Raw genomic sequence first — 16,409 nt, forward strand, 5'->3', positions numbered from 1 at the left:
GGGCATATACCAGACAGTCATTCAGTGTGGTAACTAAATTAATAACGCAGGAGACAAGTATAGTATACACGTTTATTTCTTTTATTGTTTAATGTCTTTGCATATTACATGAGTTTTTGTCATGTTATAGCATTCCACTGACTGTGTTGTGGGCCACATCTCTGTTCTTGTGGTGAGACTTCTGCTGCAGCATAGCACGCTCTGGCAGGAAATGTTCTTATGTGTGACTCTGTGAGTGTGCTTTAAGGATTGTCACTATGCACACTAGGTTTTTTTGTCTTCGTATTTTGACGACAAAGATGTTATTTTAAATTTGTACTTTCCATCCAACTATATTCTCTAGATTCCAATCTGTCCATTCAGTTCATTCATTCTCTTTCCCGCTCCTGGGGAGCTGGTTTACTACCATTATGTGAAAGGCAGACAACATGCTGAACTGGTTTCCAGTCACTCACAGATCACTTGCCGTATAAAGATGACAAACTTTTACACTCATTTCCAGACAGTCCGTTCTGACTCTGTTTGATATTTTTTTGTTCACAAAAAAAAATTATTTTACAAACAAAAAACAAAAAACAAAAACAAAAAAATTATTTTACAGATTATGCTAGTGAATGGACAGCTAAGTTTTTTTTTTATCCTTGTTTGAGCGTTTGCCTCAGATGATTGCAACAGGAATCAAAATTCGACTTGTGTTGTCACTGGACAATATCATTTTTAAAGATATTGAGTCAGCTATGTCATTTTAAGTAGAATATATTGTTGTATGAACAACAAAAATTTGATGGCAGAATGTTTGCTCCCGCTCCTAATTTGGATCTAATAATTGATCAGTGGTTCTCAGATGTGGATAAATGTAGACCAGAGGGCACATGAAGGCACTCCAATGGGTAGGTAAGTTTTTAAAATATCCTTGTAAGTCGAGTGTGGGCAAAAATCCTTTAAATCTTTTATTAAATCTGTGAACATTTCATAAAAATATACTGTAGGATCAAATAAACATTTTTATATTCAGGAGACTGTTTAAGTTCAGTATCCAGAACACCCAGTCTCCCCCATATCAGAACCATTTGACCCAAACCTGTTATATCCCTTGCTGATATGAAATACAGTATAACTTTTATTGGTCATTTTTCATGGCCAAATCTTTTATAATGATGCTAATTACTTCTTTTTAGTTATCTTTTCATGTCTGTATCATTCAACAGAAACCTCTTTATAAATGGAGCATAATAAATCAGAAAATGTTGACACAGCACTGTTTTGAGCCTTTGTGCTGGTTAGGGCGTACATGGCTGAAAACATTTTTCACAGTGTATATGTCACTAAAAAAAAACCTTGAGAACCTCTGCTGAAGCTGTACTGAATAATGTGTCTGTTGAGTTAATGAGATGAAAGAGAAACCTGGGGCCTCTGGCACATTACTATACAGTGTGTAAAAGGATATCCAATTTCAAGGGTATTGCATTTTTCGTCAGCAAAACAACTGTCAATGACTTTTAATTATGACGTGAAATCTGTCACGTATTCAACAGTCAAATTGTGATACTATCATCATGTTTTCCGACGCCACTTCCACCTCCCACGTTTACGAAGCAGGTGCTGGTTAGTGCCTTTGTGTGATACTTGTTGAGGCTCCCGAACTCTTTAGAGCAGTCTTACCACATAGCAGGTTTAAATGTGCATCCTGATTAAATGAAGTATACAGATAGGTCTATCTGTGACATGTGCTTTATTTCCACTCAAGTGTCAGCCTCTGCACTTAGAATAACAATGGGAAAGATCTAGGGAAAAGGTCAAGGGAAACTATCTGCAGGGCATATCAGAGTGGCAAGAGAAACGTTAGTCTGCAGCACTTATTTGTAAAAGCACTGACATATAAGGCCTGAAGGTACAACACTGAGACCTCCGTGCATTTCCACAGAGAAGGTATGAAGGCACACTTTGAGATAATCTATCTCGCGGTTGTCTTTGTAGTGCAATTTTTCACACAGGCAACGTTCTGCTAAGGCATATTTAATTTCTTTTAGCCATCCATTTGGTGCTATTTGTGAATACATTGAAGAGGGATACACCAGGAACTGTTTGCCAGAAAAGTGCGAGTAATAAAAGCATGCACACTGACATTCATAAGTAACGGCAATTTAAATTCTTCATTGATCCAGTGCTACTCAATTATTTTTTGCAAAGCCCCCCTGGGAAAGGGTAAACCTTGAGTGCCCACCTGAAATTGTATCATTTTTGACATTAACAAAACAAAACAACAACTTCAATCAATTTTCAACAACAGAACTGTTAATTATTTTTACAATGTTTATATGAGTTACAGCTTAGTTTAAAAAGAAAAAAGTAACCAAGTCCCTGTAAATCTGACTATCCTTATTTTATTGCAATTACATTTCACATGGCAAAAAAAAAAAAAGCCTTTTCACCGTAGTCATCCAGACCGCCTCTAGCATTGCCTCATGCCCCACTATTTGAGGACTAAATTAACCTAACATGAAGGCTATTGATATTTTGGGAAGAAGCCAGAGTAACTTGCAAACACCAAATTGCTGAAATATGAACCTCTCAATTGTGAGTGAGATGCCAGGGAACAGTGCTGCATATTTAGTTTCTTGTTTGACTAATTGTGTCCAAGAACACCCATGGTGCTAACTCTTCCCCTTTGGGCGCCTTTATCTCGGAGCGACTTCAAAATACAAGAATGGTTGACACACTATGGTAGATGGTCAAAAGTTGTGGGTCATGTTATTCTGAAAAGTGAAAATTGACAAAAAATGGAGCTGATGGACTAGCTAGCAATCCTCTGGGCTTTTTTTCCATATCCTTGATATCAGACATTAGCGTTTTTCACTAGTTTGGTCTTTGCAAGCACTAGTTGGACATTCAGCTGCCCTAGTTGTGCACTTCTTCACACAAGCTGTACAGAAACTCTACCTCGTCACAAATTTTTAGTCACATGTTAACAAGTCAAATGTGGCTTATTTTCAACAGGTTATCTAATGATTATCCTATGATTTTCAGCACTAGTTAACTAGTGAGAGCTAGAAAACCCACTAGTTAACGAGCGACAGACAAAATACTGACAAATTAACTAGTGAAACCATTGTGAAGTTTTTATGTTTAGCTTGTGAGAATCAAAGGTTTTACTAATTATCTAGTGATGCCCCAAATATCTACTAGTTACACTAGTGCAGTGCTTCTCAATTATATTTTGCAAAGCCCTGCCAGGAAAGAGAAAACATTTCGCGCCACTCCCACTGACCACGACGACTATAAATAAGGTCAGTATCTAAAAGAAATTGAATACCTCGAACTGTATACTTTTTAAATTTGACACAAGGAAAAAGCAACATAAAAAAACACTTTCATAAACTGTTTTTACAGCATTTACACAGGTGAAAGGGCCACAGGCCAGTTCTGGCCTGCAAATAAGTTTAATATGGCCCGTGAGATGATTTTGTAAAGTTAAAAAATTTGCAGAATGTTTTTAATAAATGAAAGAAATGTTTTATGATTAATGGTAATGGCAATGTTTTATGATTAATAGTGTTGTTCTGCTTGTACTATTTTAGACAGTAATAAAAAATACAAATAAATTTGAAGTGTTTTTAACGCTATATAAACATATAGCTACCATGATTTTATTGGTCCGGCCCACTTGGGAATAGATTTTCCTCCATAAGGCCTGCAAGGTAAAACAAGATTGACACCCCTAGTCTAAACGGAAAAAAAAAAAAAAAACAGAACAAACAAAGAGCATCTAAGTGCCTGAAAAAAAAAAGCCAATTTTTATTTTATGACAATTACTATTTAAGAAACATTGCACTAGTGTAACATTTTGGATCAGACTCGTTTTAACTAGTGCAGTCCAAAATGTTCACTAGTGCAACTTGTGAATGCCAATGTACATACAACAAAAACAAAAACTAATGTCTGATATAGGGAATAAATGCTCAAAAGAAATGCCATCGGAATCTTACTTGTCAATCTCAAGGGGTAAATTGAGGTTGAGGTCAATGCTCTCAAGTGCTTCCACACCAAATTCCATCCATGCATCTGTTTTCCGCTGCTTAAACAACTCAGGGTAAGAGATAAGAGGTGTCGCTTAGAATGGCAGCAAATTAAAGGTGTTGACATCCACAATTGCATGAACCCCCCTTTTTTTAAATGTACCAGTTCAAATTCATCTGTGAAAACACCAACATAAGGTCTAACTTAGCTCAACACAGTGAGACAGCTCACCACACCAGACATGCGCTAGGCAGGAAAATAATAGTCCATTTTAGACACATAATGCTATTCTGAGCTTTTTGTCAGTTGTCAGTAGTCAGAGTCAGTTGTTATCAAGCACAAGGTGCGTTGCAGCAGACAGCAGCTTGGAACGACACACAGTAGAACTCCTCTACAACCAAATCATATTTGTAGCCAGAAATTTTTCACAATTGGGGACTTTTTACTATAGCAAATCAATGTCTCAGACGTAAACATAAAAAATGTGTTGTGAAATCTACAATCCCCTCCGCGCAGAGTCCACACAGAACAGATTTTCCACAACGACCACGTTACAGTGAGGAGTCTGTTGAGGTCGTTTGAATTGACTAGGAATCGCTACTTCCGTGAATGGATTTTTTTTTTCCCCCTCTTTTGCACATTCAGGTTTCGTTGTAGAACAGTTTTACTGTACTTAAGTGTATTTTCTTGACCCAAGACTGAGTGAAACCTTTAACATACACAAGGACATTACGGTACTATAGACAGTGGACTAATGTTTTGTTTTTTTTTCCCACTGGTTCGTCAATCATCTTGTGGGCCATATGTTTGACACCCCTGGTCTAGCAAGTGTTGCTAGAGCAGTTTGATCCAATGTAAGGGTGCACTCTCCACAAATGTCACACCATTGAGCATACAGCAAATAGCTTACAGCAACACTTCCTTTTATTGACAATGTGGACCTCCCAAAGAGTAAATAGGACTCATGGGAGTCAAGTAGAACTTCATACTCATCATCTGGAGGAAGGGATGAGGCTTTAACAGAGAGAGAAACGTCTGGAGTTGATGTTCATCTTTGTGAGGCCCAGGTGTTTCAGTGGTGTGGACAGAGCGAAAGTGGCCTTCATAGGGATGTCGCATAGCAGATCGGATTCCTCACCGCACTCCTCCAGCTCGTACGTCGCGTTGTCCAGCATTTCCTTGTGACGCTCACACACCTGCTCCACTTTCATCTTGTTAATTTCCCCACGAAGACGGATCAGCTGACGGGCCAGATGGTTGTCCTGGTCTTGCATTTCTCTCTGAAACGTTGGGGGAGACGTGAGAAAAGATATACTTTTCAGTTTCGTTTTATATATCAGAGAGTGATAGCACAGGACAGTAAATGGAATTGTTGACATTCCTATGTTTACTTTTGCACAACATTTTTTTTTTTTTTTACATACTCACCAACCAGGTACTAAGCCTAATTACTAAGTCAAAATTGTGACCTTAAAAAAGGTAATAATGCTCACTTTTACTATGTTTGAGAGTTGCTACATTTTGACTTTATTAATTATTGTAGTAGTAGTGCAGTCAAACATCCTGATCTTGATCGCTGCTTCTATTATTTTTTCCAATCTCTTAAAAAGCAGGGAGGGTGGGCCAAATATGGTCTATCAACTATGATCCACTTAGTTTCTTTTTTTTAAATGCACAATAAACAAACATCTTCACACACATTTGCAATTTTATGTCAAATGATTGGTTACTTGACTGTAATTGAAAAACTAATACAAAAATAGACACTCTATTTCTCTTAATGCATTGTTGAGTTTTAAAAACCCATTGCGGCATTGAGGCTCATGTGATGGGTTTCAGAATAAGCAGCCTAAAGGTGGGTGCCAAGAAAAAAAATCTGTAGAGTGAAGATCAATTTACTTCAATAATTTTTCTAGAAAATTATAGAAAATGTCATACTAGTATTAGTTCACCACATACAAAATTAAACTCTTCAAGCCTTTGTTTCAAATTTGTTAAGTATGGCAGAAAGACAAATACTGTATCAAAATAAACCCCTGTATTTCACCTAATTAGAATATTATGACAAAGTTTAACATTGTAAGCTCCCTGTTCCAAATCTTGTCAAATAGTTCAAATACAATACCTGCAGAGGTTTTCTTCAGCCTCCAAATCTGAGGGAGCTTCATGAGGAGTGGGCTCAAGCTGGCATTGTACATCAAGAACCAACACATTCAGACTGTAGAATTCCATGTGTCAAACCACTCCAAAACAAACAAAAACAACAACAGAAGCATCTGTACTGGACAAAGGAGAAGTGGCCTGATGCCCAGTGGCCCCAGGTCTTCTTTTCAAGATGAAATAACATTTTGCATTCAATTTGGAAATCAAAGTCCCACTATTGGAGGTCAATAGGAGAAAGACAAAAGTCAAGCTGCTTAACGCCAGGCTGACGTTTCCATAATCACTAATGGTATGAGGAGCCATGTTATCTTTTTTTACAGCCCATAGTCAATGGCAGCGGTCTACCAAGAAATTGTAGAGCCCTTAATGCTTAACACTGACAATTAACCTTTGGAAAATGATCATTTTATTTTCTAGCAGGATTTAACATTTGCCAGGAAAGATTAATAGGATACGCTAAGATTAATACTACTACTAATAATAATAATAATAATAACAATAGGTGGCTCGGTGGCACGGTGAATAGCACATACGCCAAACAGTTAAAAGGGACCAGAGTTTAAACCCAACTGGCACTGGCCTTCCTGTGTGGAGTTTGCATGTTCTCCCCAAGCCCATGTAGGTTCTCTCCGGGCACTCCAGCTTCCTCTCACATTCCAAAAAAACATGCACGGTAGGCAGATTGGACATAGTAAATTGTCCTTAAGAGTGATTGGGTGTGTGAATAGTTGTTCGTCTCTGTGGGCCCTGCAATTGGCTGGCAAAAGTTCAGGGTGTACCCCGCCTACTGCTTGAAGCCAGCTGGGATATGCACCCGCAAGCCTGCGACCCTTGTAAGGATAAGCGGCTTTAGAAAATGGATGGACGCATGGATCATAATAATGATAATAACAACAATAATAATTTACCTTGGATATCTGAACTGTGCTTAAGATGCCGCTTGCTGTAATTTTTGCAAAAGGAGGCCCTACAAAGTACACCAAAAAAATGCTGGTCCCATGAAATTTCTCAATCTTGTGGTATACTGGATTTTTTGTGTGATTTTCTGCCATAATAATCAAAGACAAAACAGAGAGGCTATAAAATATTTTCACTTTGTGTATGGTGAACTAATATACATGTTTAACTTTATTGAATTATATTGACTTTCCCACGAAGTTCATTTTTGGGCACCCACCTTTTTAATTTTGTCAGTGGGTGCACTCGTCCAAACATCAAAGTTCATTTGTGTTACTCACCAACTCTTTCCTGAGAAAGTGCAAGGCGTCATCAATTGTGTCAAAGCCACAGATATTTCGCACAACTAGCTGTGGATTGCCGCGCGTTTTAGCGGAATGGTCTAGGTCGTGATCCTGTGAAGTTGTTGGATTCGTCCATGGTCCTCTCTGCAGTCTCTCCTGCCACTCCAGATAGGACGGTCTGCGAGTCTCTAACTTCAACTTTTCTGTCAGCGCCTTCAAGCTGTCCAGACTCTCAGTGTTTCCCTCATCCGCACACTGTTCCGAATCCATGCGAGCAAGTGGGGATTTCACTAGTTCTTGCTGGACGCTTCGCGCTTGACGTGCTACAGGTCGGCGCTTCCTTTATAAGATGTTTGAGACAGTGACCGCCCTTCCCGGTAATCGATGGCGCCGACGCACGGAGAAGTGTGACAGCAAAAACAAACAAGCGTGTTAAACCGAAACAGTTGCAATGTGCTATGTTTATAAGCACTGTTCTGTATTTTGATGTAACTGGTCGGCTCTCACGAAATGCTGTGGTGATAAGAGACGGTAGGATTTTTTTTTTTAAACACAGGTCTCTATGTCTCGTCACATAGTCACCCAAATAAACCCGTTTATGTAACGAAAATAATTAAAAATAAGATAGGATATTTCCACATTACAAAAAAAAACAATTGTAAATTAAGCAATAAAAATCGAGCATTGTTTTATTTATTTTTATTCAATATGTTTAATGATATTAAATGGGCTGGACATATGATAGTAAACTTTGTATTTCTTTGCATAAGCGTTTTCGGTAACAGTCAGAAACTGCGTCATGTCTCGACACGTATTTTTTCATCACAACGTCCCACGTTTCACGAGAAAAGTACCTCAACCTTCTCAGGTGTAAAGTTTCCCGCCCCGGATTTTGTTTCAGCTTTTTTTACACGTGTCCATTAGGATTTCATTTGTTTATCCTCGTGTGTATGTGATCTATCACCCACAAGGTAGCAGTTTTTTTATTTTTTTTTTATTAAATACTGTAACATTTGCAATAAACACTAATGATTCAGAATCATTACTATTGTTGAAGCTTATTTTTTTCTGTAAAATAAATAGTTTTTCAAATGGTTCCTTAGACATTAAAAACCAATGAACCAAAAAAACACTGTAGCCCTTATCCAATGTACAATTGTACTGCGGGAACATTTACCCTTTAAATAGCAACTTTGTACTGTGTCGGCATCTAGTGGCATTTAGTTGTATTGCAGTATGCCGCCGCATTTTGAGAATCACCGAGATGTGTGCATATGCGAATATGCGCGGCTAGTTTTTTTAAGATTGAATAATTAATTAGAAATCCGTAATGATAATATAAGAACCAGTAAATAATTCGAACATTAAGATAGCATATTTTCATCTACCTGAAGATAAAACTGATGAACATGAACCACTGATACTGTAAGATTAAGAAACTGATGAGTGGAAATACACTTATAATACCTTGACAACTCAGTCATGCAACAGCTTGCAAGTTGTAGCAATGTTAAGAATATGTATGCATGTTAGGGCCTATGCTCATAGAGTCCTTGGGAAAGCTACTTCTATTTATGTTCTTATCGTGAGACAAACAGACAAGCGAGAGCAGGGGAAGGAGGAGGAGATCATGGGAAGAGGAGGAGCAGTAGTAGCATACTTTAGTTTTCTTTCATTTTAGTGCAGGCAAGGAAGTGATTTCAAGTTGAGGCACTTTGCTTGCTCTCAAACATTTTTGGTGCTTTGCTTGGGTTGAATGGAGTTTTCTGAGCACATCAAAACCGCCAATGTAGAAGATGTTGTCCTTCATCAGCCTCTACACCCTCCCAGCAAGGGCACCCTATGCATCACTGGCCACCACCTGTTGTTCTCGGACAGGAAGGAGAATAATTGTCGGCAGGTTCTTCTGCTCCTCAGAAACATTGACGCTGTTGAGAAAAGGTGAGGTGATGCAAACTGAATAGTTTCTAGATAGGCATTCAAGTAACATTTGTCCATTATAACATTAAAATAGTTGAATGGCATATATATATATTATCTTTGATTAAATCATACTCAAATTTACACTTAAGCTAATAAACTGACCAATCTCTAACTAAGTAAATCTTCAAATGTGTTTTAAGCAGTGTGGAAAACCTTTTGAAGTACGTCTGCCTCTTAACTAATGCCGGGCGCAGTGACAGGTTGGAGCCTCAGTTGTGTTGCAATGTGTCAGCAGTTTGTTGCACCTTCACAGCTCACAGGAAACATGTTTATTGCTACAGCTCTTCCTCACTGTCGTGTGTGTGGTTTGCTACTACTAACAGCTATTACTTGTCTGCTGCAGTTATGAAGCTTAGTTTTTACAGCAAGCGGAAGCCCTAAAAAAGTTGTGCAAGTCCCTTTTTCTGCACTGCTCGAGCCAAAACATGGAGCATCCAAACGGGGAAGCAATCTCAAGAGTATTGTGACTATTGTTTTGCTCATTTTATGTAGGGCTACAGAATCTTCCGGGACCATCATCATCAAGTGCAAAGATCTGCGGGTGCTCCAGCTTGACATTCCTGGCATGGAGCAGTGTCTTAACATTGCACAATCTATTGAGGTTCATTGGCATTAACTTAATCTGGCAGCTTTTAGCTGTTAAGGTTATTGTGTAGTTTTGCAGCATTAACTGTCGTTTTCTCTAGACCCTGTCAAGTATGAACAGTGTGGCAGAGATGTACCCTTTTTTTTACCGACCCTCCAGTGCCAGCCTCCAGGACCAGTGGGGCCTCTCTACCCCTGAACACCATTACACTGAAATGGAGGAACTTGTAAGATTGAAAATACACATACAGTATGTCTCTTTGCACGTTTTTCCTGACTGTGAGCCAACAATCACATGACAGGAAACTGGTAGGGAAACAGAAGGTAGTGAAGGGCAAGAATGAGGACATCCCCATGTTCCAAAGTTTACAGATTCATCCTACCATGAGAAACAGAAGATTTGTAGCAGCAAGCGTCCGCCAAACCAAGCACAGGTTTTTAAATTAGACACCGAGTAATTTCCTCTGTTACGCTAAAGAACAATACCATTGTAACGAGGCCTTTGGAAAACAACGAAACCTGCATCGCACCCAAAGTCAGCTGGGATAGGCTCAAACATATCCATGACACTAATGAGGATAAGTGGTTTAGAAAATGCAAGCATAAATCACAAAGAAACTGAATGTTATGCAGTTTGCCCTGCAGTAATTTGATAGCACAGTAATGGCTATTTCCTCAGAAATCTTTTATGAATGCCGAGAAATCTTGTTTAAGACAAATGCCAATGCAACTCTATTTGGATAGTGCAGTATATTCAAGAAAGAAAAACCCACAATCGTCAATTGAAAATATTTTAATGAGAGGGACATGTTCAAGCAACACATGTCCTGCAATGGATCTTCACTTAGATAGGGCCTCAAAGCACTGTACATTGGACTACTCACTCAACATCATCAAAATGGCTGGAAATCAAACCCGCAACCTCTGGGTTGCGAGACAACCATTCTACCACTCAGCCAATTAAAAGTGAACATTAAGGACTGATTAACATCCTGTTAAACATGTCATCAGTAAGACGGTCTAATTTAAAATTGTACGTGTTTTGTGAAATGATGCATACCATACTTAAGATAGACCAGGAGAAACAAAGGAAAGAGACAATGATGCAAAACTGGTTTAGAACAAATGGGGAAAAAAAGATTGCAAAATAACTAGTAATGAAATTCAAGGTGCCCATCAAGATCGGAATGCATAACCCACTGTTATTTGAATCCAAGTGGGCTTCATAACCAAGAAGGACGCCATTGTTGAAAATAAATCATAAAATAGCTAGAATGGAAATTGCCAAACTGGATGTTCACAAGCCACAAAGCTTCTGGGAAATGCCCTGTGGTCAAAAGAGACGAAATAGAGTTGTTTTTGGAAGAGGCTGTGTTATGATCTGGGTCTGCTTTGCAACATCTGGCACAAGGTGTCCTTGCATCCGCCCAAGTAACAATGAAATGTCAAAACCATCAATTATTCTTTTTGCAGCAGGATATTGACCCAAAACCTACAGCCAAAAAAACCCACCCCAAAATAGTTAAACACAAAACACAAATTAACCTTCTAGTAACCCTGATTGATAGAAAATCTTATTGAATGTCTGTTGAACCAGCACAAACACGTCCTTTAGAGAAACCATCCTTCAAACCTGAGACAACTTGAACGGTTTGCTCATGAAGAGTGTGTTGAAATGCCAACTGAAAGGCATGGAAGTCTCACAGAACGATACAAAAATCATTTGATTGGACTGATAAAAACAAATTTACAACAACATATTAAGTTAAGGTTACCATAACATTTGTCCAGGCCTGTTTTATTATCTTTTTCATTATTTTTTTTCTGTGAATCACACTTCAAAGTTAATGACGGATTTTCTTTGGTCAATTTTCACAAAACATTTTTTGTTATTATATGTTTTTGTCTGATCCAAATTATTTATATCTCCATTGTGTTTTTTTCTTTCATTAAAGATAGGAATCAACATTTTTGTCCTCAAGTGAAGACAGTCCTTAGACACCATGCAATTATAAAATCACTAAGTGAAATGATTTCCTTGGGATGACGTATCACATCCTAATGTTCATTTTTGACTCACGATATTGTACTGACTGTTGTAAAGATTCAGCAATCAAATTCACTTCCATACAAGTGCTTTGTATCTCTGTCTTGCAGTTCTAATAAGTCAAATATCAGGCCTCAGGCTTTTGAAGGCTCTTCATACTTATAGCCATTTTCTGAAGTAAAACATTCATTTTTTGTCTATAATTAATTTACTAACTAAATTATTTTTAATGCACAATTGATACCCTTGAAAACAAATGTTCCCAATAGCTGTCAACTGAAAATTACATCACTTGTACTCCAGGCTCAGCTAACAGCCAATCATGGCTCAGCCTGCGAATGTCACATGACCAAACACAGAATGAAAAAATGTGTTATCCAATTGTTTATTGGCAAAATATTATAAACTGGTTTTTACTATGGAAATTGGCAAAATAAGTATCCCTCCCAATCATTGATTGGCGTGAATGAGAATATGATTATTATTTTTTTGTGTGTTTTTTAATTAACCAGTTGTGACCAGTCCAGGGTGTAACCCACTTCTTGCCCAGGGTCAGTCGGAAAGGCTCCATCTGTGTGTATCACCTGTGTTATGGAAAATGAATTGTGTTTTTGACTAAAGCAAATAACTGACTAGTGGCCACTGAATTATAGTGCCACAATTTTGTGTTCTTCTGATTTCACTTCTATAATGCATCAAATGTCAACAAAACTGCTTCATCATACTGTATGTTTATTTCCTGTTGTTTTCAGTTACTTATTTGCCTTATAATGACACCCTCTCTGTTTGCAGCATGAAAGGTGGAGACTCAGCACTGTGAACCAAGATTTTTCAGTATGTCCCTCTTACCCTCCTGCTGTCATTGTCCCCAAAGCGATTAGTGATGATGCTTTGAAAAAAGTGGCCAAATTCAGACACGGAGGACGCTTCCCTATCCTTTGCTACTACCACAGGAAGAATGGCATGGTGAGGGCATGGTCTTGCAAACGCTATTCAGAGTTGACGTATTGTTTTGAAAAGTAAACAAAACCAATTTTCAGGTCATTTTACGTAGCGGTCAGCCTCTGACAGGAGCCAACCGGAAACGCTGCATTGAGGATGAACTCCTTTTGCAGACTGTGATTGGAGGCTCGGACAAAGGTTATATTATCGACACACGCTCAGCTCAGCAGGCCCAGCAGGCCAGGATGATGGGCGGTGGGTTTGAGTCCAAATCATGCTACAGCAGCTGGAAGAGACTACACAGACACATGGAAAGGTGTGTATTGTTACGGTAACAATTTGGGCTCTTATCATTACTACTAAGTCCAGCATGGAGAATTGTCAAACTCTACTTGGAGACAGACTGGCCAATTTTTTGATATTTTGCACACATGAACGAACACACGACATCGACACAGTTCCAAAAGGCTGTATTGTGCCGATATGGGTGTAACGTAACTAGATTGATTCACCACCAAGAAAAGAAGCAAATGACAATCCTTGACTTAGCAGAAACAAAAACGTATTCGCCAGAGTTCTGAAGCACGCAAAGATTTTTTTTTTTTACATTCATTGGACCTCATTAGATTATAGTGCTATTATTGAAGTGTAAAAGTATCAAATAACGTATTATCCATGGGGAGGAAACAACCATGGAATATTGGTTCTTTTCTGGCCCAAAGTTGGGTTAATTCAAATGAAAGAGGACATGAAAGTAGCTGGAGTGAGAGAAGAGTATGGAGGAGACAGGCATAGAGCGAGGCAGTTGATTCGCTGTGGCGACCCCTGACGGGAAAAGCCAAAAGAGAAGAAGAAGAAGTTGGGTTATTTTTTTTAGCCAACTGGTTTTAGACTAAATTAAAAAAAAATGTAAATGTAATTTTGTTAACACAGAGGTAAAGCACTCCAGGAGAGCCTAATCAAGCTGGTGGACGCTTGTAGTGATAAGACCCCGAATATGGACCGCTGGCTCAGTAAGCTAGAAAATTCCAAGTGGTTGGGCCATGTCCAAACTGCTCTGTCAACTGCTGGCCTACTGGCAGAATGTGTGGAAAGGTAGGAAATGTTTCTCGTACATTTATGCTAGTTAGAAACGTTCCTATTTTAATTCCATACTATTATTAATATTTTCCATTTTCTATAGCTGCTTATCCACACTGGGGTCGCTGGCTTGCTGGGGCCTATCCCAGTTGTCTACGGGCAGGAGGTGGGGGACACCCTGAGCTGGTTGGCAGCCAATTGCAGGGCACACAGGGACAAACAACCATTCACACAGCCAATCACACCTAAGGACAATTTACTGTAGACCTGGGTGTCCAGTACACCCACCAAGCATGTTTTTGGAGTAAGGGAGGAAGCTTAAGTGCACAGAAAGAAACCAAGCAGGCACAAGGAGAACATGCAAACTCCACACTGGAAGGCCGTAGCCAGAGGCAAGTGAACTCAGATCCCTTTACTGTGAGGCAGACATGCTAACCACTCTCACCGCTCATTATTATTATTATTATTATTATTATTATTATTATTATTATTATTATTATTATTATTATTATTATTATTATTATTATTAACAATAACAATACCTATATTTCTATTATTGTTATAATTGGTGGAACCATGGCAGACTGGTTAGCACATCCACCTCTCACAAGGTGGTCCTGGATTTGCTTTCAACTTCGGCCTTCCTGTGTGAAGGTCGCATGTTCTTCCTGTGCCTACCTGAGTTTTCTTTGGCCAAACTCAAAAAACATGTAGGGTACATGTATTGGACTCTCTAAATTTTCCTGTGTTTTCTGAGCGGGAGGGTTTTTTGTCTTTGTGTGCCCTGCAATTAGCTGGCAACCTGTTCAGGGTGTACCCCACCTACTGCCCCAAGACAGCAAAGATAGGCTCCAGCACTCCTGTGATACGCATGAGGATAAGTGGTTAGGATAATGGTTGGATTTTTCTTCTTATTCTTGTCAAATGTTTCGTGTGCTTGTTTGTTTTGTCCAGAGATGGTCACTCAGTTCTGGTTCATGGCTCAGAGGGGACAGATACCACGCTGCTCGTTAGCACTCTTGCACAACTCATTATGGACCCAAGTTGTCGTACTCTGGAAGGCTTTCTGACACTTCTAGAGAAGGAGTTCGTACAGGTATGTGAACGACTGTTTTGGAAATCAAAATTCCCTTTTTAAAGAGAATGTTAGCCCACATTTGTGCTTACGATAATACATTCTCTGCAGGCCCAGTGGTCTAAAATTGATATTGTCATTAACATTGCATTTGTTGTACTGTATAGGAATTAAGCAGCAAAAGCTACTAATTTTTTTTTTTATCTCAGGGGACAAAATGTTGCCATAATTGATAGAATAGTTTAAATGGATGATCTCTGCATGCATCATTGAGTGCATATGTCTACCTATCCAGGCAGGCCACCCATTCCAGCAGCGATGTTCCCACTCAGCCTTGTCCCATGCTCGTCTCCAGCAGGAATGTCCAATGTTCTTGTTGCTGCTGGACTGCGTATGGCAGTTATGGTGCCAGTTCCCCCTGGCACTCGGCTTCTCTGAGGAACTACTCCTCAGGCTGGCTACTGAAGCCTATGCCTCAGATTATGGCACCTTCCTCTGTAACAATGATATGGAACGGTCAGACACGCTTCACTACTTTTCATTAATGTGCAGAATTTAAACCGACATCACCTTTGGCCTTCCTTTGCAGCTTTATTCTCCAAGTGAAGGACAAGACTCATTGTTTGTTTCGGGCCCTGCTGAAGCCAAAGGAAAGAGAGCAGTACACCAACCCACTATATGAGCCCAACGAACTGGCCATTTGGCCCTCAGTTCACCCACAGTCTTTGCAACTATGGAGGGGTCAGCTTTACTTTACATAAGGATTCAAGATGGATTCATTTATGTAAGCATGAACATTTCTCTGTCCTTTTGTAACATTTTACAGGTTATTTTCTGAGGTGGACCCAACAGACTCATCACCTGGAAATGGTCCAGAAGGAAATAAGGAGCATGGTCATTGAGTGGGGAAAGTTGGCTCTCAACTGATGGCCATTCGTCAATAAAAGAGTGATCAGGAAAAGCTTTATTACGTGTTTTTTAAGGAGGAATGTTTCATTGGTTTTATAATCCAAAGTCTTGTTGTCATGACTTGGCATGATGTGAGAAGCATGGAATATTATGGACCCAAAATTAATTTAGCGCAGAGGAAAATCAAACGAAAACAAAGCAGTTCACAAAGTAACAAACAAAATCCGAAACTGAAAAGACTAAACTTACGGGGCTACGGTGGAAAGAACAGCAACAGGGAGACAGAAGGTCCTAGAGTGAGGCCTCATTTAAAAATTACACCTGACAATTGAAACCATAACATATCTACAAGCCTCGACTTGTAAAA

General features: G+C 39.1%; 2 protein-coding genes across 6 annotated transcripts in view; one reads left to right on the forward strand and one right to left on the reverse strand.

The window, feature by feature from the left end:
- Positions 1 to 16,106, forward strand: part of LOC148413096 (myotubularin-related protein 9) — a 23,290-nt gene extending 7,184 nt beyond the window's left edge. The window contains exons 1-11 of one of the 5 annotated variants that reach the window (XM_088432459.1): positions 7,496 to 7,952; positions 9,235 to 9,362; positions 9,897 to 10,005; positions 10,091 to 10,216; positions 12,829 to 13,002; positions 13,077 to 13,294; positions 13,912 to 14,073; positions 15,013 to 15,154; positions 15,429 to 15,649; positions 15,723 to 15,874; positions 15,960 to 16,106. In XM_088432459.1, coding sequence (XP_088288585.1) covers positions 9,970 to 10,005; positions 10,091 to 10,216; positions 12,829 to 13,002; positions 13,077 to 13,294; positions 13,912 to 14,073; positions 15,013 to 15,154; positions 15,429 to 15,649; positions 15,723 to 15,874; positions 15,960 to 16,060 — 1,332 coding nt within the window. In that variant the 5' untranslated portion in view covers positions 7,496 to 7,952; positions 9,235 to 9,362; positions 9,897 to 9,969 and the 3' untranslated portion in view covers positions 16,061 to 16,106. Of the gene's footprint in view, positions 1 to 7,495; positions 7,953 to 9,050; positions 9,363 to 9,547; positions 9,605 to 9,896; positions 10,006 to 10,090; positions 10,217 to 12,828; positions 13,003 to 13,076; positions 13,295 to 13,911; positions 14,074 to 15,012; positions 15,155 to 15,428; positions 15,650 to 15,722; positions 15,875 to 15,959 lie in introns of those variants that run through there. The other 4 variants (XM_088432455.1, XM_088432458.1, XM_088432456.1 and 1 more) reach the window with 4 other exon arrangements.
- Positions 938 to 7,957, reverse strand: fam167b (family with sequence similarity 167 member B). The gene is made up of 2 exons (XM_088432463.1): positions 7,419 to 7,957; positions 938 to 5,297 (listed from the first exon to the last, which is right to left on the reverse strand). Exons 1-2 carry the CDS (start codon positions 7,689 to 7,691, stop codon positions 5,034 to 5,036), a joined length of 537 nt encoding a protein of 178 aa, XP_088288589.1. The 5' UTR covers positions 7,692 to 7,957; the 3' UTR covers positions 938 to 5,033.
- Positions 16,107 to 16,409: the final 303 nt, after the last annotated feature.

The sequence above is a fragment of the Hippichthys cyanospilos genome, chromosome 14, assembly GCF_059441005.1.
Source record: "Hippichthys cyanospilos isolate Australia breed blue-spotted pipefish chromosome 14, RoL_Hcya_1.0, whole genome shotgun sequence".
NCBI lineage: Eukaryota > Metazoa > Chordata > Actinopteri > Syngnathiformes > Syngnathidae > Hippichthys > Hippichthys cyanospilos.